This window comes from Aythya ferina (genome assembly GCF_964211825.1).
Source record: "Aythya ferina genome assembly, chromosome: 4".
NCBI classification, from domain to species: domain Eukaryota; kingdom Metazoa; phylum Chordata; class Aves; order Anseriformes; family Anatidae; genus Aythya; species Aythya ferina.
In genome coordinates, this window is record NC_140300.1 from 57,557,042 (window position 1) to 57,583,311 (window position 26,270).

The 26,270-nt window shown below is 37.5% G+C and overlaps 1 protein-coding gene across 3 annotated transcripts; it reads left to right on the forward strand.

The window, feature by feature from the left end:
• The first annotated feature begins 1,731 nt into the window (after window positions 1–1,731).
• On the forward strand, window positions 1,732–25,166 carry FAM149A (family with sequence similarity 149 member A). 3 transcript variants are annotated; one of them, XM_084517913.1, is made up of 14 exons: window positions 1,732–1,981; window positions 12,158–12,268; window positions 13,549–13,681; window positions 14,082–14,224; window positions 15,509–15,634; window positions 15,791–15,967; window positions 17,809–17,996; window positions 19,520–19,674; window positions 20,718–20,821; window positions 21,037–21,261; window positions 21,578–21,698; window positions 22,393–22,521; window positions 22,906–22,966; window positions 23,493–25,166. In XM_084517913.1, the coding sequence occupies exons 1-14, from the start codon at window positions 1,860–1,862 to the stop codon at window positions 23,564–23,566; spliced, it is 1,869 nt and encodes a 622-aa protein (XP_084374039.1). In that variant the 5' UTR covers window positions 1,732–1,859; the 3' UTR covers window positions 23,567–25,166. The 3 variants fall into 3 exon arrangements, with proteins under 3 accessions (XP_084374039.1, XP_084374041.1, XP_084374040.1); XM_084517914.1 differs by lacking the exon at window positions 1,732–1,981 and adding an exon at window positions 9,695–9,788; XM_084517915.1 differs by lacking the exon at window positions 15,509–15,634.
• The last annotated feature ends 1,104 nt before the right edge of the window (window positions 25,167–26,270 follow it).

A 26,270-nucleotide genomic window follows, 5' to 3' on the forward strand; every position in this document is an offset into this window, starting at 1 on the left:
TAGTTTTTTTTTTTTTTTTTTTTTTTTTTTTTTTTTTTTTTTGTCCCATGATGACAGAAAATAAATAAGAAATATATAACGAAACAGGTTTTGCATGCACAGGAAGAGTGAAAGGAGTGTTGATTGCCTTCACTTGCTCAGGAAGTCCTGGAGTGAAAACAAAAGGTTTTGTTTACAGATGAAGTGATAGATGATGATTCCCTAATTACAGTAATAGGATTATCCCATTGTGATGCTTTCATCTCATCTTTCTGTTCTTTTCAGGCTAAGTGACAAATTCTCTCTTTGTGCATGGGCCATGAAAGTTGAGGAGGCAAGGCAGTGAGGATGGGGTGCCAGATATGCGCCATGTCAATTGTCCTTTCTTTTATTTAATGATTAACGTGAAAGGGCACCTATGTTTACTACATCTGTAATGACAAAAAAAAAAAAAAAAAAAAAAAAGCAGAATTTCTCATTTCACCTCAATATAAATGGTTTATATTCACATGTATATTAAAAATACTGTAACATTGCAGAGAATGCACAAATAAATGCTGAGGTGAAATGTGATACAAGAGGCCAGATTAAGTGATGAAATGGTATTTTCTGGCCATTAAAGTGTTAAAAGACATAACGTCTAATTTCTCGAAAGACACCCTTGTTACTCCAAATGCCCCCAGAATTGGTCTTGGAAAACTGAGTAAATGTGTTATGGATACTGTTGTAATATAGCTAAGAATATAAACTAAATGTAACTGCTGACGAATGAAAAGCATTTTAAATGATAAAAGTATGACAGCATGTTCTAAAAAGTTATTTTAGTATTTACATTCAGTTTGAAATAATTTACAACAGAAGAAGACATTATAAAGGGTCACAGTGAGAATTAAATTAATGTTAAAAAAAAAAAAAAAACAAACCAAAACAAAACAAAACACAAAAGCGTTTAAGCACAGTTCCAATGGTAAAATATCGATATACTTGACATATATACACATACATACATATATATATATACATATATATTATTTTTTTTGTACAAAACTTCCTTGTTTGTCTGGAAGTTTTCTACTTCTGCTCTTCTACTATACATACGTTTCTCAGTATTACTGAGAGTAAATAAATGGGTTTACTTCTGGTGAAGAGTTTTAAGTCCTGTCAGGGTTAACAGTATGTATCTGAGCTGTCTGGTTTCTCGACAGTGGATAGCATCAGACCATACTATGCTGATTTGCTGAGGAGATGAAAATCAAATAAATGAAAAATAGTATCAAACTTGTAGCATCGAAGATATTACCTTGGACTACAGAGGTACTGAAAAGAATATCGAAAGGATTGAAGTGAGGTAGAATGCTCAAGTCTGTAGATTTGGGGTGGAACCTGCCTGTTTCTGTGGTTCTTGCATGACAGGGAGAAATTAACAAGTTATTGACATTCAGAATAGGTTCTGTGCCAAGTTTTAATGCAGGATATGGTAGGTTTGCAAACTCCCAAACGGGACACGCAGCTAGGACAAACACACTAAGTGCTCAGTGCGGTTGATTTTACTATGGTATGGGGAAAGACATTTTGGCAGGGTGAGGAATAAAGCTCTGCTTCCTTTAGGGACCTTTCCCCTAGCATTTACACCACCGCCGCCCTACACCCCCACGCGGCCATGGGACGCGTAGGCTCGACGGCGACCTCCATGCCTCGCTGCTGGGCGGTGCGAGCCCTGCTGCGCTTTGTTTGGCGTAGCAACGACCCGGGGCCTGGCCAGGACCGGGTCAAAGCCGGCCAGGGCCCCGTCCTCCCCTCCCGGGCTCGCCGCCGCGATCCTGGCCCTCGCCAAGCCCCGGCGTCCCCCGGCCGGGCCCGGCCCCGCCGCCCCGGGGGACATGGAGCCTGGGGGCCGTGCGGGCGGCCGGGCGCTGCTCATCACCCTGCCCGACATCGGCGAGGAGGCGGCGGCGGAGGAGGGCGACACCGAGGAGGGACCCCGCAGCCCGCGGAGTCCCCCGTGAGTGCGAGCCCCGGAGGAACCCGGGGAGGGGGCGGCAGCGGGAGAGCCCCCGGGCCCGGGGGATGCCCCGGTCTTTCGGGGCGTGCTGGGCGGTGTGGGAGAAAAACGCCCCGTGCCCGGCGTGTGGAGCTCCTGAGTGATGTAGGGTGTGTGTTGGGGGGCTCACTTCGTGGCTGTTTGCTGAACCAACGTAGAAAGGTTTCCTGGAAAATGTAAAGCAGAATAGCTGCCTAAAGTCTATAATAGTTAAGCTATTGCATTGGAACTGTATTTTGTACTTCCCCCGAAGAAAAAATACTAATGTATGGCTTCCACGTAGCAGAATTTGTATTACAGTCCTCAGGCTTTCCCCTGACAGAGAAGCTGTGTTCGTCCCCGTGCTCACGGTTGATACAGTAGGTGTGTTAGAAGGTGGGCACCTGTTCAATGCTTTTGGAAGCAGTTTATGGGCCTGATGTCTGTGAATGCATCTGATTTTGAACATGCCAATAAGTTTTAGGAACAACAATATCTTGAAAGGTACTGTCTGTTCTGTTTCAAGGAGGGGAAAAAAGTGTTTGTTTTTATTTTTTCTGCTCATGTCTGTTTAAATTGATTCCTCACTGATTTCAAGGAGTGCCTCCAGTGCAACACAAGCAGGGTATAATAATAATTTGATCATCTTCTGATTTATCTGCCTCTTCTGTGTTTTTGTAAAGTTCGAGCATGTCACCTCTTAGCCTTCTCTCCGACTGAATAGTCCCAGCCTATCCAGCCTTCCTTCCCTCTATTCCCTTAATCACATTTGTAGCCTTTTTCTTATTGCTGCTTGTCCTTGAGGTGCAGGGACCATTTCAGTATCCTTCCTGGCGTGGACCAACATTTTGCTGATGGCTTTGGCTGTCACCGTGTATTGAGTCTGTGATGACTCTAGGATTGCTTTCTGAACTGTAGCTGCTAGTCCCAAAGTCAGCATCATGTAAAGGTGATGTAGTCTGTTTTTCTCCAAATAACCATTGCCAATGGCTATTTGTAAATAAATACTTTTATAAAGTTATTTTTACATTTATTTTAGCAAATAATAAATGAATTGAGATACTGTAATTGCCTGATAGCTAAGCTATGTAACTTGTGAGAATAATACAAGAAGGGTAACATCCTCCCTGCTGTGCTGCTTTTATTTCCTCCAACCTCCACCTAAAGTTGTGGGTTTTATTTCAGAATGAATTGTAAGCTCCTTCAGGCTTAGCGTTTTTCTGCATTTGTGTAGAATAGTGGCCTTTCTGGAGTAGTGGGATTAATATGGTTTGAGGTGTATTGACAGAATTCTGTTTAAAATGTATTTGATGCTTTTTTTTTTTTTTTTTTACATAATATTAGAACCAAGACAGTGTTTGTCTGTAATTTCTCACTATTTTATTATTATTTTTTAAATACCAGAAATAAAGCTGGGTATAATGCTGTCTGAGCTGGCATTCCTGTTAAAGGGCTGATTTTTTTATTGTTAAAAAAAAAAAAAAAAAAAGGATGACACTCTAACTATTTGCTTGTATTGGGATGAAGAATAAACCTTATTACATTAAGACTGGTTGTGTGCAGCAAAATGCTTATTCCAGGTTACTACTGAAACAATTCTAACTGATATTCCCTCATTATTCCGTAATCATTATACTTTTGTATGCATGGCAGCATTTCAAATATTTTATTCATAGCAGTCAAGCTTATTCTGATAAGGTATTGTCTGTCTTGAAAAAACAAAAACACAACAAAAACAAACAAACCAAAAGAAAAAAAAAACACAACACAAAAACCAACCAACCAAAACCACTCACACACATGCACACAAAATGCAAACCAAACCAGAAGGACGTAGAAGGAATAAGATACAACACTTTGACAAGGAAAGTCTATACCTCCACATTAGCATTTTTTAATTAGATGGTTCCACTTAAGCTTGTAGAAGAAGCATCTTGATTAAATATTGAAAACTTTAGTATTCCTTGCCTATAGTTCAGATTTGAATGTGTGAGTTGCAGAATGCAGTGTTATGTCCTTGATAGTTACATGGAGGAATTTTATGCTTATCTGAACAAAATTCCTATGTGACAAGTTGTATTGGTTTTTAAAATATTTGAGAAGACATTGTCAATGACTACTGTGCTTTCATTAGTAGCAATTTAACTAGGAGTGATTGGCTAATAAAAGAAAAAATGTAATTTATATTGTATTTTACATTTTTTTTTCTTTAGTTGCTGAAAGTCAGTAACAATCGAAATGACTGGAACAATCGAAAAGAGCAAAATAGAGAAAATCTGGCACTGATTTCTTCCTGTCTTTCCTGGGTACTTTAAATATTTCAGTTCCTCAATTTTCTCAGCTCTGCAATGACCAAAATTAGTCCTAGTACAGTGTAGGGCTAAACCATAGCAGTAGTTTATAGGATTTTATATTTACTGTTTATTTACATATTGATTTCATATCCTTCTAATCCCATTGAAGGAGCAGTAATAGATTTTATTTTATTTTATTTTATTTTATTTTATTTTATTTTATTTTATTTTATTTTATTTTATTTTATTTTATTTTATTTTATTTTAAGGAGAAAAGTCCACCTGCACTACTGTTGTTTGGTGAAAAACAAACAAACAAGCTATATAAGGTCACATTATCCTTAGGAGGATGATGTGATGCCTTACGCTACACTTACCACAGCATGTTGGTGAAACTGAGATACATTGATACCTTTTTTAAGAAATGTGATTATTGGTAACCTAAAACATTGTGGTAACTATGGGAGATAACAGCTATTAGATGATTTAAAGATAAATCAGACAAGGTTTCAGTTATGTTATTTAGGAATGGGTAATATTTTGTAGAAATTTCTTGAACTGCTCTACATGTTTCAGGACAGTTCTAATGCCTGGAAAACCTGTCAGTGAATGTGGTACAAGAAAGGTAGATTTATCTGTGATGTAAAAATGTCTCTGTCTACTGCCAGATTTTTTGTTTCTCAGTAGCTCGAGATTTGGCCTTCAAAATGACGACCTTTGAAAGTACAGGTATAGGCAAGTTGATGAGCTGCAGAAGAGAATGGAAACTCTGCTTCCATGTCTCCTATTTTAACCATTAATAGGAATAGATCCCTTTCATGCTATAATGCATATTAATCTATACAGGGCAATGTAGCATTACTTTGCTTCTCATTGCAGCTGTTGTACTGACCTCAAAGTGCAAATGCAATGATGTGGTGTTTTCCTTTGTCAATTTTTTCATTGCAAATAAGTGTAAAAGAGCTTAGAGGTATTATTAATTTTACATGATACTACTGGTCAGGATTTCAGTATTCTTCTAGATGGATGGAACTAAAAGTAATATTTAGCCTTTCCTAATATTTTATGTAATTATAGTTTCTTGGTAAAGTCTCCTGCAGTTTCCAGCAAGTAGTTAGTCAGAGAATGCTAAAAATGCTAAAAACAAAGAATGCCAGTTTTCCTCAAAGCGCTTGTATTGCTTTCAGATGACCAGAACCTACCTATTGCCTTTAATAATAGGCTCTGTTGTTTAGGAGAGATGAGAGTGTTATGCTTAAAACTGCTGTGTACTGTAGAGCTGTTTCCATGATCTTCTTTCATCTGCATAACAGAGTCTGTTATAAGAAAAAACATCAGCTGAGTTTTCAAATGTACATGAGTAATAAGAAGACATGGGGAAAGTCTTGTGGACCACTTCCAAGTGTTTTGTTAGGCTGCTACTCTCCCCTGTCTCTGTTCACAGACACTTGATCCTTCAGCAGTAAATGCCTCCTATCAGATCTAAAGAAATAAAACACCTTCTCTAAGATGCTAATTAGCATTCTTTATTATTGTAGTTAATTAAGATGATAGTATTTTTCTTAATGTTTATTCATAATTTATATTAAAAAGTCAGATTTACTTCCATAAATAAGAGCAGTACTTAATATGCATGTTTTGCTCTCAGAAATTGTTTATTTTCTGGAAGCAAGTATTATACTTATGTTTTCATTTTCACAGTGAACCAATATTAGAAATATAAAATATATGTATTTATAAAATAATCACCAAGCTCATGCCATGTTAAAGGCTTTATAGTTTTGAAATGCATTCAAAATTAGTAGAAGAATAAAATGAGTGTAGTGTATGCAGATAGTTTTAAGAACTAAGCCTAGCTTTAAAATCAGAAGAGCACGCTGTTTCTCTATCTTATGAAGACAGGAGCAGGGTGCAACAAAGATCATGGTTGCAAAAGCCTTAAATCTATTTCAGGTTTCAGTACGAAAATGCCTAATACTAAGCATTCCACTTAGGTGGATGTAGTACTACGGTCTAAGTAGTACTTAGTTTAAAAAATTAAAAATTATGTCCAGTTTTACTTTATTCCACCTCTTTAGAAATAGCCCTGAAGGATACTATATGTTTGCTACTGTTTGTGTTGTCTGTGGTTTTAAAGAAGTTACATTCTCTTCTCTTCACTCCAGATACCATGTCAAATGAAGACTGTATCCCTAGGACAAGTAGGTCTTGGGTAAAACAGGTGCAACTGCTGAATGCTGTGTGTATGAGGCTGCTGTGGAGGGTGAACAGCCTACAGATGGTCATGCTGGGAAGCCCCGAGGAACCTCTGTGCTTTGGGATTCAGGTTCTGAGAGAACCTTCTGCCACCTGCAAGCAGAGAGGAATGGTGATTTGGAGCCACAGGGCTCTTGACACGCTGCCGGCCAAGACTTTTTTTTTTTTTTTTTTTTTTTTTTTCCCTGTGGACTCCCTCATAGCTGTTATGCAGTTCCCCAAAGCTGAGACATAAAATCTAATCATTGCCTTTTTGGAAGCCATTTGCCTACTTAGACCATCATCATTGCAAGCCATTGCAGAATCACATCCTGGTTAGGATGTATATTGATTAGCTGTGTCACACTGATGAGTGATGATATTCCTTTGGCAAAATCTTTCAAGATAACTCATCTTTGGAAATGAAGGCAGTATATTCCAAAGCTATCTTCCTTTTGAATCAGGTGTGAATTTCATGATTATTTAGGAAAAGATTTTTAGCTTCATATGAAGGTAATTTGCATTGGGGCAGATTATATTAATTTGGTCTGTTTGAAAAGATTGTCACCTGAAAAATCACTAAAAGTTCAATTGTTGGAACACTCCTGGAAAAGTCTAATAATCAAAGCATTAGTAATTCATATATAGGTTCAAAGATACTAAATGTCATTTCGGCAAAACTGGCTGTTATGATAAAAGGCTATCAGGAAAGAAAAATTCTGATAAAGGTCCTTATTTTCAAACTTCAAATAAAGTCAGTACTTCCTTGAACAAAGAGGAAAGCACAGAAATGCTCATTAATAGATAACAGAGCAAAATAAACATAATCTCTGGGTCTGAAGTGATGCTTATCAACCCAGACATGCTGTGACTTTTCATGCTGCATTTTGCTAGCTGTCAAGTCTTCACAGCCTCCAGCATTTTCAGTAATAATAATAAAGATACTGTGTTGCTGGAAGCTTAGAAAGTAAATATTTGCTATATCGCATTCCAAGGCAGATTTTTTCCCCATTATTAAGCCATGTCATCTCTAAGCAAAAAGGCAAGACAGATGTTATAGCTATCTTAAAACAATTTTCTGTGGTTGGTTAGATGAAAGATCTATTAAATTTCTTATGATTCTGTCTCTTTCTCTGTGCATCCTTTGAAGTTACCTGAGCTGAACTATTTCAGGAATGACTTTTCAAGAATTGTTGCAATTGTCTTAACTTTGATTAAGCTGAAGAGTAGGGAGTATAAGCAGAACAGGCACAGTTGTCACGTACCTTCATTTCCTTTGCAGTACTCCAGTAAGTAACTAAAACTGAACCAAACTGAGTGCTTCAGCTATTCTCAGGGTCACAGGGTCTGTCTCATAAAAATGTCCAGACTGCTGAAGGAAGAATTTGGCACTGTCATAAATTGTCCTGAGCCCTGACTGCTGTTGCTACAGAGCAGTCTTCAGACACACTTCCTCTAGGATCTGCTAATGATGTTCAATATTGTCTGTTGCACTTGGCAGTTTGTGGTCACTGAACTTGTGACAAGAGGGTAAAAATGCTCTTCTGAAAGGTCCTTTGAGTCTACTTAAAAATAAACAGCAACAAAACCCCCAGTTAAACCTGTCTTGTTAAGCAGCACAGGAAAAGTGTGCCATGGTCAAGTGCAACCAAGTTAGATGGATGGCTGCCTCACCTAGAGGGAGAAGGATGCTTGTATTTCCAATGAACTTTGTACTTCCCGTGGTGTAAATGTTCAACTCAGCTGCTGCATTGCATGCCTGGAATATCGTTCATCATTCAGAAGGAAGCCAGGTCACATTTGTTTCTTCCCTGCTCCACAGGTGGAGCAGCATTAGCTGGGGGAGATGCAGGAGGGCCTGTTTGTGCAGTGACAATAAAGCAGCGTGCTGTTTGTAATGAATTTTGTGCATTCTACCCAGTGAACAAGACAGTGATCATGAGTGGTCTATTCATTTCCAGGAAGCTGCTCCTTGAAGAGACTCTGTGTTGGCAGTAACCCTTTAGAGAGGAATATTTAAGCAGGCTGGGTTTGTGGAGTCACAAGTACAACTTCTATTTATTATTTCACTTCATAGAAGGAAGAGAAATAGGCTCCGGTGGTGATTGACCCAAATCAGTGTAAGAAAGGATGGAGTGATACCAAAATCACTTCATTCCAGTAGATATATTTATGTTACAGGGAGCTTGTATTTTGATTTTTATAATCTCATATCAATGTTTTCTATAAATCTGTCATACACCTAATAGTTATCTCTTGGTTATACAAACTGTGTGTGGGATGGAGCAACCAGTGAAAAGTGAAAATATGAATGAAATGAATTGTATCAGGTAATACAAGGAAGCATGTGATGTTGTGAGAATATGATGGATTTAGTATATATACGTTTGTTACAAATCACACTTGCAAAATAGAAAGGATCATGTAAGGGAGATGGGGGATCTGAGAAAATGAATTCTTTAAGATAACAAGGTGGCATGTTTATTAGAGATATTGTATGCTGTCCAGAATGTGATCGTATATAGTAAATACTTCCATGAGAGGTTGAGGCTACAAAATAGGATTTTACCCATCTGATAGCAAGATCTGATGAGCATGCATGATAGTAAAATCAGTAATTTTTTTCTTCGTTCCTTGATTTCTCTAAACTCTGACCACTTTTTGGCATCTTCTTTTGTAACACTCTCTGCTTCCAAATTAAGGTAATAATAATAACGTACACCTCAATTTTCTCACCTATACATTTATCATTGTCTTGGTGGGGAGGGAAAAAGAAAAGGCTTGGCTTAGAGAAATGCAGCTGGTATTGTTTTTTTTTTTTTTTTTTTTTTTTTTTTTTTTTTCCAATTTACCTTTTTTGTATAAGTTGGTGGAGCAGGGCAGAAAGCATCATTTCACTGCAACGTGCTACACCTCGAGCGCTGGGCGCAGCTCTGGCTTCACGTCTGAGAGAAGGCAGCGGGGCAATGACTGCCAGATTGCTGTGCTTCCCTGAAAAATAACGTTCTGCTGCCACGAAGAACAGTGGAGCAACCGGACTTTTACCCAGCAGGGCATTTCCAGGCCCTCTTCAGCCCGAGGAGCAGGGGGGAGGCGAGGCGAGGCAGCGCGGGGCGGGCCGGGGGGCGGTGCGAAGGCCTGGCGGGGGCTGCTGCCGAGCCGTGCCGAGCCGTGCCAAACTGTGCTAAGCCGTGCCGAGCCGTGCCCGCACCCATGAGCAGGGCCAGGGGCGCTGACCCGCGGGGGCTCCTCGTCGTGGGGTGAGTGAGGGGGCCGTGGGGAGACTGGGTTTTGCAGCTGGGAGATGAACGCCGCCGCCTGCTGAGGCTGTGGCTCCCGGGTTGTGTGCGGCTGCAGGGACATCGGGGAGGGCCGGGGAGCTGTCAGGAACCGGCTGCTGCTGGTCCCAGAGCTGGGGAAGGGTGCTATGGGGGGGGTTGGGGGCTTTCTGCAGTCAGTTCCTGGCTCGGCTTCTGGAGTCATGTGCTCCCCGGAGTAACACGGGTGTGTGCAGTGCGGTGATGCAGCAGGAAGGCTTTCTTGCTACATCTTATACCCCGCTCTATGCCATCTATATGTATCTTTTCACAGAGATTTCATTGGTATTTCTTGTTTTGTGCATCTGTAGCTTCAGGTTGCCCTTGAAGCCAACAGAAAAGCACTTGAGGTTCTGTGAAGATCCTTATAGATCCAGGAGATGTGGTTAGTGGGGCTCCTGAAAGACTTCCCAGTAAATGAAGCAGCTGGGATGCAAGAGGGGTTTCTTGCCTGGGCAGGTCACTGCAGCAGGAAGCACACAGCTCCCTCCTCCAGTGGTGTTTCACAGGGGTCTGTGCTGGGTCCTGGGCAATTCAAGCTAGTTGACCGGGTAAGGGGGTGAGCTGTGGAAAGGCACTAAAGGCAAGAATCAGCTATGAAAAAATTGAGAAAGACTGTGGAAAACTGCCCAGGCAATAATGTGGCAAATGAAATGGCAGAGAGGGATGCACAAGGGTGGAGTGAACCAGCTTCCCACGTGGTAAGGTGGGCTGTGGGCTCACCATTATTGCTGGCGAGGTAGGGCTTGGTGTCAGGAAACATGTAGTTTCCATGGGGCTGTGCTCTGCCACTCTTCATGGGGCCCCTTGGTTCTGACAGTGGCCCAAAGCAGATGTGCAGGGATGAGGGAGGAAGGTCAGAGCAAGCACACAAAGATGCCTTCTCTTGCTGTTGTCCCAGCCTCCAAGGATTTGCAAGACAGAGTGTTTATTCCCTGATGAGAAGTTCAAACGTGGTGGGTTCTTGGTGGGTTCCCAAGGCACAGGAGTAGGATGATGTGTGATGTGGTTTGTTTGAGTGTGCAGTTGGATTTTGAGGTCTGTATCTTTGTAGTCTGTGTAGATGCAAGACAAAAACAAGAAGGAATAGGAAGAAAGCTGAGAAATCCCAACCGTCGCAGGGCCAGTGCATAGTTCTTGGTTAAAGAAATCAAGAGAACTCCTAAACTGTGGGCTGTTTCCATACAGTTACTCATTCACAAATGTACTTTGATGCAATCGTGCTGCTATTCATGGTTATGACCTGAGGATTTTATGGGATGAAAATAGGCAGTTCCACAGGTGGAGTAATCTGTTACTCTAAAAGTGCTTCTGAGCAACATTTTGACACATCTGTATATATTTATTTTGAAGAGATGGGTTTAGCTTATTTAGGATGGAATTTAGTCAAATTACAGAAATGTATAGCTATTAACAGTGTCAGCTAAATGTCTTTTCCTCTCTTAAAAGGTATTCAATTAAGACTAGTAATAAAGATGGAGATACTCTTGTTCCTTACTGCATTTTATTACTCATCAGTGTGGTTTGAAAGATAAGGTTTCAAAATCTGAACGTGTTCAGGTATTTGGAGAACCAAAAATTCAGGTTCTAGAATTTGTTATTATTTGTTATTATGATATTTTATTTTATGCTTCAAAGGCATAGTAATAGAAAGCCTTTGGCTTGGTTTTATATTGAGCCCACATGTATATGCCCATGTTTCTTGATGTTGTACTAACAGCTCAGTTCACTTATACAGGACAGCCACGCTGAGTATTCATAGTCGTAGTTAAAACCACTGTTTGCTTGCCTTTTACATATATGTAGCTTTTTATGCAGATGTACATTTGAGAAAGCTGGCTTTGGGTTAATGGTCAAGCAGAAACACAGTTAAATAATTACTGTATGGACAATTGCTATTCTGTGCCTATGCTCTGTTCTGGGAGTAGTGAGGTGCTGCTGCTTCATTGCAAATGAAGCAATTGTGCTTCATTGCAAAGTTTAAAGTGCAAAATTGAAGTAGAATACATGTGGAGTAAAATAAGTCTCAATTTACATGTAAATAAGGTAAAATAAAAGCCATTTTAAAGCCAGATAGTTTCAAGCAAATATTTATCTACGATGAATAAGATTGTCACCTGGATATGGCCCTGGGCAAGTGGTACCAGGTATCCTGCATGATATCCAGAGGTCCCTTCCTACCTCAACCATTCTATGATTGAAAAATTCAAGAGTTGCTGTTGGCTTTCTCCAGTGGAGAAATTTAATTTACTTTATTTAATTTTAAGAAATTATGTCTTATTTTTAATGTCTTTTTTTTTTTTTCTTTTAAGGAAGGGACTGTTCAGAAGTTCCACAAATCAGTGTCTTTCAGGAAAAAGTGGAGAATCTCTTCCAGCAGTTTTTGAGAGAAATGTGCAGGAAGCCATCAATAACTACACTTGGTATGCATTAACTTCTGAATAAGTACTTCATTAATGGACTCTTGGCTTAAATATTTACTTCAAGATTGGTATTAATTTTCACCAGTCATGCTTTTAGTCATTCTCATGAATTACAGTTATAAAGTAAGGAATTTGACTTCTGAAATTATTTGAACTAGCAAGTAAAACAGCAGTTTAATCAGCTGAGATAGCTATGTTCAGGATTCTAAATATTAGTCATATTTATTTATTTTTGTAAGAGTAAGAAAACATCTGTTTACCTTTGCGTTCTGTAAATTACTTAATATTTTGTATATTTCCTGCTTAGAATATGTTGCTTTGTTTTCTCTTTCTGCTTCTGACAGCTGGGTAATTCCTCTTAACGTATAGAAATGTGCAGATCACACAGCATTTAGGGTATTAATTGACCTAAATCATTATTTAGTGGGCTTGGATTTTACTCGTGGTTTGTGTTATGGGCTTGCATGTTTTCAGAGGATAATGAAGGGCAGAAATTAAGCCTGGAAGGGAAGTCAGACTTCATGGTTAAATGCAAATGACGCAAACCAGCTTTGCAGGTCAGTTAACTTTCAAGAAATTTCATTCCAGTTGACATTGGTTAGGATTTGCCAGGCCCACGTGTCTGACTGCCCTGGCTTTTGCTGTATCCCAGAGTTGGTGGTGGCTCGCAGGAACCAACTTGAGCTTTATGAGAAGCTGAAATCCCAGAGCTCATGTTTTAAAGTCTACCAGGTCTAACAGAATAAAAGCCACTTTGTATGGATATGTAGCTTCATGCTAATCAAAACATTTGTAGAGACTTAATGCTTGGTTTTGTATCATTTTCTCGTGATAGCTTCTAATGGAGTTAAAGAGGGCTTATGTTATCTTTAACATGTAGTTTTTGTTTGCCCATTAACTGTACTGAAGAAAACAAAATAATTGTTAGAGGTGGAAATGTAGGTACATCTATGTGTATGTATGCAAGTATTGGAATATCTGTGTGTATTCTAGAGTGTCATTATGGTTACAATGGTATACATAAATACAAATGCATAATACAGTAGAAGAAATTGCCTTTAAGGCACTAACTGGTACCAATAGAAGCAAGTACCCATTGCACTGTGCTTAAAAGCATTCACTTAAAACTCTTTATATCAGCTCTAATAGCATGTCCTGAAAGTCATGCACCCAACAGGAATATGTATCACTGTCTGTTTATGGGATCAGTTGCTTTATTTTTAAAATGTTTATATAGAAAACCATTGTATTCTTCATTTTAATTTGTCTTCTTTTCACAGTGAAACGCTTTCATCGCTTTCATCTAGTGGTCATACAACACCCACAGACTTGAATAATTCTTGGTCTGAAATAAAAAGCTGTACTACTGGGTTATCTACTGAAAGAAGTTCTGTTTACTCCTGGAGGGATGATGTATGTCAAAGAAGCTTTTACAGTATATTTTAAATATTCTGGAAAAGATTATTTTTATTATTTATTTATTTATTTTCAGAAAATGGACATGCAGCACATCCTATTAGAACAGTTAATTGCTTTCAACCATAACAACCTTCTGATTAAGTACATTAATCGAATATTTAAACAGTTTTGTTTGCAAATTGATAATCAGTGCAGTTGATATGTTTTAAAAAAAAATGAAGAGGTTATGCCACCATGCCACCTACTTCTTCTTTTTGTACTGCAGCATATGAACCAAAGCAGGTGGTTTGAAGATCCATTTTGAGATACCTACCAAGTCTAAGTTGTCCTGTTCTTCAAATATTGTTTTTTAATATCATTATATGTGTTTGCTGGCAACTATTATTATCTCTAGGAATTTGATAAAGCCAACACACAGAGAGTGCAACAGCTATTTTGGGATATTGATGAAATGCTGTTTGAAGGAAAAGTGACCTCCCAAACTCAGAGCCTGCAGGCAGAATGTGCAGACTGGGTTGAGCGGTCTCTTCATTTAAGGTAAGGAAATTTCTTGCTGGTACTTGTTGTAACCAGTTATCCCTCTAATTTGAATTTTTGGGCTATCCTCATATGAACTGCTCTTGATGTATTGTATCAGTAACACTTCTGCAATCAAATGTGGATCTCTGGGACTGAGCTGTGCCACAGTTAAACAGTAATTCTGGGGGGTTGTGCACTAAGCAGTCAATGTGCTTTATTCTGATTAATACAATGATTGCAAGCAAAGATATTTTATCAAGATGAAAAGAAGAAAATAATGCACCATTTTCATAATGACTTTTTCTACTTAAAGAATACATCTTAAAAAGAAACATTTGTTTTTACTGTAAGTGAAGGCATACTGTGAAATCCCAATAAATTTAGTGCTAATTCTTTTATTGATTCTCCTAAAAATAAATAAAAAATGAAGGCAACCACATGCTTCAAATATGCTGCATGTAGGCTATATATATCAGTGTGAAACAATGTATGATATTAGCCCAGCAACACCTAGCTGAACAGATACAAGGATGCATGTATGATTAATGAGAATTATTTTACATAGATGTGAAAAATGTCCAGGTAGAGCAATGACTGCTTGTTACAGTACAGAGGACAGAAGTCAGTGTTGCACTGCTGTGGACTGTTCCTGCCTTCATAAGTGATGGCATGTCATTCTTAGTGAGGTGTGGTGTCTCTTGGCTGTTCTAGACATAGACCTTCATGTGCCTATATTCTAGTTAATAATTTTTAACACCATTAAAATGAATTTTTCAATAACAGTGATGTTTTTAATGCTTTTATATGTATTTACTAGTCATAAGCCTCTGCAAATTAAACTGAAATCTACTAAGAAAGCTTGTCACACTTTCTTAGGAATAAGATACACCTATCAAGTGAATCTGAGGCAATTTTCACTAGCATTAATCCACTTTTTCCTTTTTATAGATGCTGTAAAAGTGAATAAACATTCATAAAGTGTAATTATGAATAAACATCCATAAAATGGAGAACGATTTTTTTACTTCATCCACCTTTATAGCGATCTGATAAGTTTGACTTTATTTGCTCTTAAAAGCTGTATGCTAGCATCTCCTCTTCATAAATGAGATTAACTTTAATGACTTAAATACTGGGCAGTGTATTGTATGGCTGCTCCATACTGTGCTTATTCAAAGCAATTTTAATTAAGCTATGCTTTTGCATTGCCCACTGTTTACAGATATTTGTATTTTTGATATTTGCACCTGCAGTGGATTTCCGTCTAAGATCTCTCTCTCTCACTCCTCTTTTTTTCCCCAGGGTTATAGGAAAGCAGCTCCTGTCACCAAACGATGAAGGCTTTCAGCATTTTGAGAGCCCAAATGATAGCTCTGTGAATACTAAGTGTTTACCTGGCCTCCGTGAATGTACTATTAATATAAAAGAGTATGTCATTTTTTTTTAAGATTAATTTTGATCTTCTCTTTTCAGAAATTTTGTACTAATATTACTTTTATATTACTGAAGCATTTCAGTATAATTAAATAGGCACTTTCTTCTTTCCTTGATTATTTAATTATAATTTTGTTGATATTTTTTCAGGCTCTGCATTTCAGGCTCTAAACTGATTCCAACAGCACCTCCAGTACACAAATCACTAGATTTAGTTTCCACTATGATTTCTGCCTCTGACTCGTCCATGTATTCGTTCCTGGTAGAAGAAATCTATGATGCGGATGGAAAAGTAGAAGAATATCTTGCCTTTGACAACAATGAGCTGTAAATAACAGATATATGTGTTTTTGAATATCATGAAAAATTGTCATTGAGTCTGGTCAGGGTTCATAAAATGGGTTTCTCTTCTGTAAAATATGGTTCCTTCTGTACTTGTATTCAATAGCAGAATGGTCAAAGCACTCACTAGGCATGTGGAAGATAAGCTGTGTTGTCTTTCTAGTGGTTTAAAACTCACATCTCCCCTGTAAGAGGAATATGCCTTAACCACTGGTTGATTTGAGGTATTTTGTGCATGGAGATTCAATACAGTGACTAATTTTGAGACAGGGAGTAGAATGACGGAATCCCCTTTCTGCAGGTGAGTGCCTTGACCACCAGGTTGTTTAGGGTCTTTGCAATGGATCTGTTCTCCGTCTGCCCTAATGAATCTTAAATCCTTTTTGTGCATCATAGAACATCTTTACAAAAAGAGACACAGGATACAGCCAGCATTTAGGACATTCTCGAGTGATGAGTAATGCAAGTGTCTTCTCAAAAATGCAACCAAGTTTTCTTGTGGCACGCCCAGTTGAATTTTCAAGCAAGAAGGCAAATGGGTAGAAGAAAGACTGTTACAGTCTGTTTTCTAAAAGGCCTCTGTGAGGAGGAACCTTTAGTAGAGCACAAAGCATAACTTTTTGTGCTCAAGCTTGAGACACTTACAGGAAAATATATGGTTGTTCCGAAAAACTGAGGAACCAGGCAAAGTGAGATCCAGACAGACACTTCTAATCCTGTTTTTGAAAGAAAGGGTGTGGGCACCTGCCTTTTTGGAAGCTGAAATGAGGATTGAAAGTCCTCCTAGAAGTGATGTATCACTTTGTTTTACCGAGTAAGCAAAAAGCTTGGGAGAGGGACTCAGATGAAGGTGTGTTTCTCTACTCCATGACTCCTGATATCATGTTTCTTGTTTTGTTGTTGAGATGCAATCCCAAAATATTTTTATTCTTCCTAACTAAAACATTAGGCATTACAAAGCGTACTATGAAAATAGCTTGGTCATTTTGTGAGTTGGACCATACAGACAAGTCTCAGAATGCAGTCCTCAAACTGCAGTCCAATTTGAGGAAGAAGTGACTGAAAATAGGAAGGGAGGTAGTAGAAACCATTATGAATTTGGGATCATCCTTGTAATCTCAGGAAAAAATGCATTTCCTTAAAAGAAAATATGATACCGTAATATATATATATATTATATATATATATAATATGTATAGGTTAAAACTTTCTTCCTGGGAAGTGCATTAGAAGACCAAATTAGGAAGTGTTGCTACACCATAATTCCATATGTAAATAGGAAGAAAAAAAAGTAACTGTCCACACAGTAGGGGAAAGAAAAGAGGTCATGGGCTCTGGTATTCATGTGAGGCAGCAGAAATCCTTTAAAGTTGTTTGATTTTGATCACTAACGGAGTGCTGTAGATATATACAGGTACACAGGACCTAATAAAAAAGAAGTATTTTGTGTGATGGTCCTCCTGCCAAATGCAACAGACAATAGTTCCTTTATGGTAAAAGGCATAGGATTTCATCTCAAATGAATAAGTGTCTTCCTTCTAGAGTTGTTTCTTTTAGAGCCGCATTTCTTTCTGTTGTAATACCTTGATTTTTAAAATATATTATTATTCACTTGCAAGCAAAAGAAATAGAAAACATGATATATATTTGATTGGTACTGTTTGCATAGGTGATTGGTATGTTTGATTTTTTTTTAATTTTTTTTATTTTTGGTGATCTACATCTATTTTCTTCCATGTGTATGTTTCTATTTATTGAGTATGTCAGAAAGAAAAGAAAACAGTCAAAATCCTTGGTAATTTGTTTCAAATGGCTTCATTTATTAGTGATGAGAGTTTGGAACAAAAGAGTATACATCTTGCTGAGAAGAGGAGTAAGCATGGCATTCCCCCTGTTTCTCCCAATGCCTGTATCAAAGATGTTGTGGCTTCTGAAGTATTTGACCATATCTGGAGCAATGTAATTGGAATACTGGAGGAACTGATTAAAAAAAAATGGGAAACCAATATCAGAGGTATATGATATTTTGAGATACACTGTTGATACAATTTAACTTGACAAAAATATTTTTTCCCTTGAATAAAGCTTGGGGAATGTGAGTATTTTAAGATAGTTGTGTTTGTAGTACAGCATTATAATGTATGTAATGCTTTACTAGAAGCCAACCCACAAATGCACCTAACAAAATAATAATAAAAAAAATCTATTATTTTTCATTGAATTTTGCTTTAGAAGTGTTTTTAAAAAAAGGCATAAGATTGACCAAAATAACTCCATTTCTGGAGACCATGTTTTTGTTGTTGTTGTTGTTTGGTTGGTTTTAAATCATAATCACCAATTGGCACAGTTAGAAGGCGTTCACTGACAACTTGGTCTGAATCTGGGATGTAAGAATCAAAGTCTTCTAATTCTCAGTGTTTGAGCTTTGTTAATAAAGAGAATCACAGTCAGATTGTTACAGAGAGAGAGACAGCCCTGCTGACAGTGCAGGAGTTCAAGTGTTTGATGTGGGATGAAGAAATGGTGATGCACATATATACATTTATATATAAAATGTATATTATGTAATATATATATATACCCTTTGGAGTACTAACAGACTGTGGTCAAGAAAAGCAAAAGCTAGGAAAACTAAGTAGAAGTGAAACTATTCCTCGGTGTGCATACGTTATTGCTACAGGCTGAGGGAGATTTTAGTTCTTTCAATATATTTTAAAAGGACAATAGCAGAAGAATATCTGGGTGTAAGCACTGGAAATTACACATGGCCTCAAATTTAAATCTAAAAAAAAAGAAAAGGCAGAATTTTTCAGAATACTTTCAGCACCTAAACATCATGTTTCATATGTTAAATGAAGTAGAAAAGGGTTTTTCACACCCCAAGTATGTATTTTAGGTTAATGTTATAGTTTGGAGAGGACAGATTAGATCCTTTATCTTTATGAAGGGCATCACCTTATAACAAATCCATAGCTTACCAAATACCAGGGGGGTTGGACTAGATAATACCTGGAGGTCCCTACCAACCTCCACCATTCTGTGATTCTGTGATTTGAGTTTATAATAGAAATAAGATGATGATGTATACCCACCTCCTGAAAAAAAAAAAAAGTATTTAGCTGCTGACAGAAAAGTATGGATTTTTCTTTTTCTTAGTATGGATTATTCTTTTTCTGTAAATATTTTTTTTTTCTGCTTGAAAAAATTATTTGGGAATTTTAAAATAAAATTCTAAGAATCTTTACAAGTACTTTTAAAAAATAACAACAACAAAAAACAACCCCAAACTTTATCCTTATAGATCAGCGCTTGTTTCTCATTGTCAGAGAAAGCATAAACAAATAGGACATGTTTTAAAAAAACATATTTATGGTAGGTTTTTAAATATTGTGGCAACTTAAATATTATGGAAAATTAATAAGAAATTATTTACCGTGAAGTTTCATATTGCTAGGATCAACACATTCTCTCCCTTATTTGCTCTTATTCCCTCTGCTTTTTTTTTTTTTTTTTTTTTTTTTTTTTTTTTTTGTATAGAGGACAAACAGGTGGAGAAACTGAAAGCTATTACATGCAAACTGCCACTTTTGCCTGTTGGTCGAGTTACAGCAGATGCTGGCAGTGTCCCCCTTTCCAGAGGCTCTGAAACACGAAGTGTATCTTTTGGATCTCATTCTGTTTCATCACTGCAGGTAAAAATAACCTCAAGCAGCATTCTGGGAAGTTGTACTTCTCTCCCATTATTGCTTGTTCCTATTTTGTGGTTCCTAAGGGCACCATTACCACTAAGATATTGCTGAAGTTGATTTGGAATTATTATTTTATTTATTTTTCTTTTCAAATTGTATTCTGTAAAAGTCTGTATTCCCTCCTGAGAAAACAATTCTGCTTTTATTGTGGTTGAGTCTTATGCTCTTCGTAGAATTAAAATAACAAATTCAATTTCCTCCCTGGACTGCAGGGATGTGAAACAGCAGCTTCAGTTGCTGTAACCCTGTGTATTTCAAACTCACTCTTTTTCTTTTCCTTTGCTTCTCTCAAATGAGGACTTTGCAGTACACCACAGTGTTGGCATTAGAGCATACCTGTCTTCATGGAAGCTTGTATTTGTATTGGTAAAATACTTTTTTTTTGTTGTAGTTGTTCTGCTTGCTGCCTCCTACCTTGTCCCTTTGCTCCGGTTTTGCACATTTTTGTTCTTTTCCAACCACTGCTTCTGTGGCTTATTTTTTTTCTTTTTCTTTCTGTCTGTGCATTCAGTGCAAGCAACTTCATTCTATTCCATCTGATCTTTTTCAACATTTGTTAGGTAACAAGATAAGAAACGCAGAGGAGATTGCATAACACATTGGCATACTTGGCTCTGTAGTGGTCCCAGCAGCCAAAAGAAGTAAAATGCTCAGATAAGTAATGCTCAGACTCAGTACCCCAGAGTTGGACTGTGTTGAGGGAAAATGGAAAGTCTGAGAACTGAATTTCAGTTTCAACTGAAGCTTATATTGCAAATTAAATTTCAATTCAATAACTAATTTCCCCAACTTTTGTTTGTAAGATTTTTTGAAATAAGTAAAACAACGTATTTGCTTCACCTGATACTTGTATTCTAACAGAATTCTAACTTGTATTCTAACAGAAGCTTCTCTAAATAAACAAGTAAAATATCTTCTAAGTATGTGCTTCTTGTGATCTTCTCTCAAAAAAAGAAAATTTAATGTATATTTGTTGCTTTTACTAGGTTCACCGTTTCTCCAGCAATTTCTGTAGTGATTTGAATGGTGTGATGACAATTCAAGCAAAACCACTCCAACAGAGGCACATTGCCACAGCAGAAAAAATACAGTAAGTGTTGGTAGGAAAATTTCTAAAATGCAGCATAATTCAAATAACATGAAAGATGTTTTGCAGGTCTAAAAAGTCATCCATCTTTGTGTGCATCACCAGTGTGACAATGTTTAGATTTTCAGAGGGTTACAATGATGCTCAAGAAATATAACAAATACTTTTACCTTTTTCTCTCATCTTTCCATATCTCATTCTCCTTTCTTTTTTCCTAGGAATGAGCAAGACAAACCACACAAGAATGGCTCCAGTGCTCCAAATTCAGTGCGTACTAGACTGGAGAGAATTGCTGATAACTGTGTTCTCTCATCATCTCGGGTACTGCCGGCATCTTCTAGGAAGCTACCAAGCCATCGTAGGTTACCTTCTCTCACTTCTGACCAACTCTCCTCAAAAGCTCCTAATATGTACAATGATGAAATCCTTAGGGGGACTAAATTGTGAGTTTTTTCATTTTATTTTTTGCTTTCCTCAGAACTTTACTGAACCTTCAATAGTGAAGGATTTAGCAAAAACCTTGAGAACTAGCACAAGACTTATTATTGATACTAGAATTCAGAGAGAAAAATATAGCATGCAGAACTGTGGTTTTTGAGGAGAGGCACTTTGTTTTATTTTTTGTTTCTGTGTTAAGTGCTGTTAATTTCTGTAGCCAAGCTCTATTAAGAAATGAACTGCTTAATAATTTCACATTACTGCAGTGAAGAAGATTTAAATGTGAATTTTTGTAAAAGAGAATCCCTTAAAATTCTGTAGGGTTGCTGGCTTGGATCGTTTATCTTCTGGTGGTGCACATACGGCCCAAAACAAGTTACCACCAATAAACTCAGAGGCTGTTGAACAGTATCTTTCAGTCCCTCGATTACAACAGAACTATGTAAGTAGTGTTTGTTTTGTACTTGTAAAGAACCTCAAGCTGTTTGAAAATAAGCAAATTGTTCTGCATCACTGGTTGAAATGAGCAATTCTACAGTTCAGGCTGGTTCTTACCTAATACCTGGTCTTAATGTGCTAATGTGTAGTACATTGGGGTACATTTAAATGCAAGAGACAACAGTTCAAAGGCCTTAAACAAAAACCAAAAAAATAGTAAAAACTTTTATCTGAAAACAGAGTAAAAAAAAATAAACAAATAGCCAAACAACGAGATTTGTATTTCTGTGTATCCAGATTTAAATAGCTTTTTTCAGTATTTTGTTCTTTTTGTTAGTTTGTGAGAACTAGAAGATAATACTGTCTTGAAATAATATAAATCAAATTGATTCTGGCCTACTTAAGAAGAATAGAAAAAATAATAAGTAACAAGAACAGAACTAAATTGGCATTGTGATATTATTTCACTTCTGAACACTGTTTTCAATTGAGACACACGTAGAGTTGTTTTTTTCTAATATAAGCCTTCAGGGTTTATAGATTGGTGTATAGGTAAAGGCTCAAATCTGTATGAAAAACATGAGTAGGTTTAAATGACTTTAATTCAGTGCTCATGGTGAGTGAGAACATTTTTTTTTTTTTTTTTTTTAAACAATTCAGTCACTGCGTTCTCTCAGTTCTCTCTCTAATTCTTTCAGCATCGAGGAAGATATGCTTATAGCAGAGTGTCAAGCGCAGTGCCTGGCAGTACAGAACAGCGGCCACTCAGAGAACGAACTGTTGTTATTGATCAATTTTCAAGGCCCAACACAACTCATACATTCAGGGTATGTTACAGTGTAATTAGAGGTATGGAAAAGTGAAGAATGTTATATCCATTGTTGGTCTATAGAAGGTCTCATTAAATGTGTGTCTCCTAATTTCCAGTGTACGTGGATTCCTGCTCCCTCTACACAGCAGGATGTTAAAAGGCTTTGGGAGAATATGAACATAAAGCACGACCAGTGTATGAGGAAGAGATTTCCTCGGGTGTAATGTACTAAACAGATCCTTTGAGGCAATCTGCATGGAAGTGTGCAGTTTTTAGTACTGTTTATAGCTTTGCACTTTGGGCTGACTGTGCTGGACTAGACCATAAAAAATAGATTGTCAAACCATTTCAGCAGGTAAGAATACTGTACCATCTAATAGTATTTCATTCCTTTTTACAGACAGACACACCTCAGAAAAGATCACTGACTCCCATGGATTTTGCTAACCATAGAGGGACAGGTAAGGATTTTTGATAGGTAGGCCAGGTAAAAATCACTTGGAAAGTGAAAGGTCAATAAAACCTACTAACTCATTCTACAGTGGAGAAATAAAGTGCTCAGGGAGAGCACTCATCTCATTATAAAAGAATGGATGTACTTGGTAGGATCTGTTGTGCCTTGTTTTGATGTTCATTCTCACTACTCGGTCTGAGATGGCCCAAGCTGACTGCTAAGAACCCTGAAAAGCACCTTTGGTTGTTATGCCTTGGGAGAAAATGATGTCCCCTCCTCTTATACACTGAAATCTCAGTAAAAATATTTACAATCATGACAAGGTTATTTAAGTGCTTGTAGGTAACAATTTTTGTTTGGAAGTTCCTTGAGTTTAAATAATTATCTGATTGTAATAATCACATAAAAGGTGCTGTGAGAATAAAGATGGATCAGCAAGTACTGATCTGAGGAGGCTGATGGCAGTAACTCATATATTGTATGGGAGTGTCTTTCAGATTCTACCACAATTAACAGAGTTTTATATTTTTTAGGCTCACAGCATTACTACAAATCCTTTCAGAGAAATCCTTCGACCTCACGCAAGAGATTTCAGATTGCTTCTTAATGTAGCTTAGAAAGAAACAGAAGCCTTCTGCACTGAATGGAAGATTAAAATGCTTAATTTGCCAACTAGTACCTCGTGTGGCAAAAAACGTGCAGTTTCTGCGGAGCCTTGTGATCATCCAGAATGCCTGTATTCACAGAATCACAGAATCACAGAATTTCTAGGTTGGAAGAGACCTCAAAATCATCGAGTCCAACCTCTGACCTAACACTAACAGTCCCCACTAAACCATAGCCCTAAGCCCTACATCTAAATGTCTTTTGAAGACTTCCAGGGATGGTGACTCCACCACTTCCCTGGGCAGCCCATTCCAATGCCTAACAACCCTTTCGGTAAAAAAGTTCTTCCTAACATCCAACCTAAAACTCCCCTGGCGCAACTTAAGCCCATTCCCCCTCGTCCTGTCACCAGGCACGTGGGAGAACAGACCAACCCCCACCTCGCTACAGTATTGACTTGTTCTAAAGTTGTCTGACCAGAGGTTAGATTAAAAATTAGAGCAAAATGAAATAAGTGGTTGAGATCCCAGTGTTTCAGGTAACTGCTCTTTTTGTAGTCAAGATGATGTTTCTGCACTTTCTTCTCAGGCATTCCTTCTCTTTCTGCCTTTCCTTAAGGAATTGTTATTCTACGTATAGAAGCAAATAAGTTATGTTCAGGCCATGAAGTCCTGTTCACATTTTTTTTCATATTTTCTCAGTGTTAAAGATGTTCCGGTCCACCCAGACATCAGTCATATATAAAACTTGTACTTTTAAGCAGGAGTTTGACGCATCTCCTATTTAACTCCTATTTTTAACATTTCTGAATTTTTACTCTGTCTGCTTATTACAGTTGATCTCTTGTAAATATTGTCTGTCCCTAATTTCTATTTTTCCTTTAATTCTTTTGATATAAAATTAACTGTTTCTTAAACAATTCTATGTGTCATTTACTGGAGAACTGCTGGGATAAACTGTGTTTACAGGAAGCAGTGTTTTCCCTGTCAGGCCAAACATATTTGTAGATCTTGAATAATTGAACATGCATGGTGACATTTACTTCTTAATATTTTTTATGAAATATTGTCTGCTACTTTACAAATTAGACTTTTTTTTTTAAATCCAAGCCTTCACCTTCAAAGTTTTAACACAAAGATATGTACTTATTAATGAAAGCATTATTTCATACTTCTTTGTGTAGGCCCAAATGAGAAGGTCAAAGAGGAGGTTGGAACTGTGTTCTGCCCAGAGATCGCAGCCTTGATCATGTCCCTGGGTATTAGTATTGTGTGCATGCACAGTGAGTGATTCCTCCTTCCATCAGAACCAGCAGTTTACGTGGATGTGGCAGAAAAGCTGTTGCAAACAAGAATGAGAAAAATTTAGTTATTTGCCCAAATCATGCAGGTAGAAATAGAATCAGTTTCTTCCAGCTGGAAACAAATGCCATTTCTCATCACTTTTTTTTTTTTTTAATAAATGTTCAAGGATTGGTAATCCAAGGAAAAACATTTTGTAATATATATATTTTATATCTGTACTTTTATGAGATTTCTGGTTTGTATAAATGGTCATCAAATGCTGTATTCTTTTGAGTAAATGAAAACATTTTTAAATTACTTTCCTGGTTTAGTGCTTTTTCCTTTGGCTACACTATTTATTCACTGCTGACATTATGGTATACTATCTGAGAAAGCAGAATGCTTTTGCTTTGGAGCTGCACATCAATTTGATTCATTTTGTTCAAAAATCTCAGGTCAAAGATTTCATATAAGTTCAACGTTCAGTATTCTCTAAAGGTGCGTCTGAAATGTAATTTTGCTCTTCTCAGTGCTCTTTCCTGTGTATAAACATGCACAAGACTATGGAAACGATGGTAAAATGCGTCCTTTACCATCACATGGCACTTAATGGCAACCCAGATTTTAGGTTGTGAAATAAATGAAAAGAGGAATATGTCCCTGTTTGGTTGTATGATGGCAGAAGTGGGAGCTGCCTCAGTGGAGAGATCATCTGGCACTTTGTGAAAGAGAGAAGGTTGCTGACCTCTCTTAGTTACCATAGTAAATTGATAATCAGGCCCTAAAATTCCTCTCCAAGGATGGTGGGATTCCTGAGCCTTTCAGCATTGACTGTGTGTTTTCAAATGGAGGCGTGCTGCGGTATCTTCTTTGAGCAGGTGAGTGCTGTTGTGTACTACACTATGACTTTTGTTGTTCAATGTGAATACCTTCTACTCAGGTTTCCTGCTTTAGTTCTGTTGTAATCATGTGCATGTTGAGAAAGAGTGGAGACCTTCCTAAGAAAAACTGTTCTCTATTGCAAATGCGTTGTAGTGATTACTAAGTTAGCAACTAGTTTGTCTTTCTTACCCCGACTGCTGTTTTTTTGTTTTGTTTTGTTTTGTTTTTGAGATGGCAAAAATCTGGTATGCCTTGGCTGCAGTAAAGAACTAATGTAAAGAACATAGAACATGCCACAGTTTTTCAGAATATGTAGAATATGTTGTGTACTTTTCTTTTGATGTTCTGTCATACCAGATCCACTTTATCCTTGCTTTGCTTTAGGCTTTTGGTTTTTATTTTTGGTCAGTAATGATAGTTTCATTGATTTCCTTATCTGCAAGAGACCAGCAGAAGCCTGTGTGACATTAGTGGCTGCGGATTGCTACGTTTGCTTGACAGGATGCATGCCTTCTGTCAACTCAGGCAAATAGACTTTCA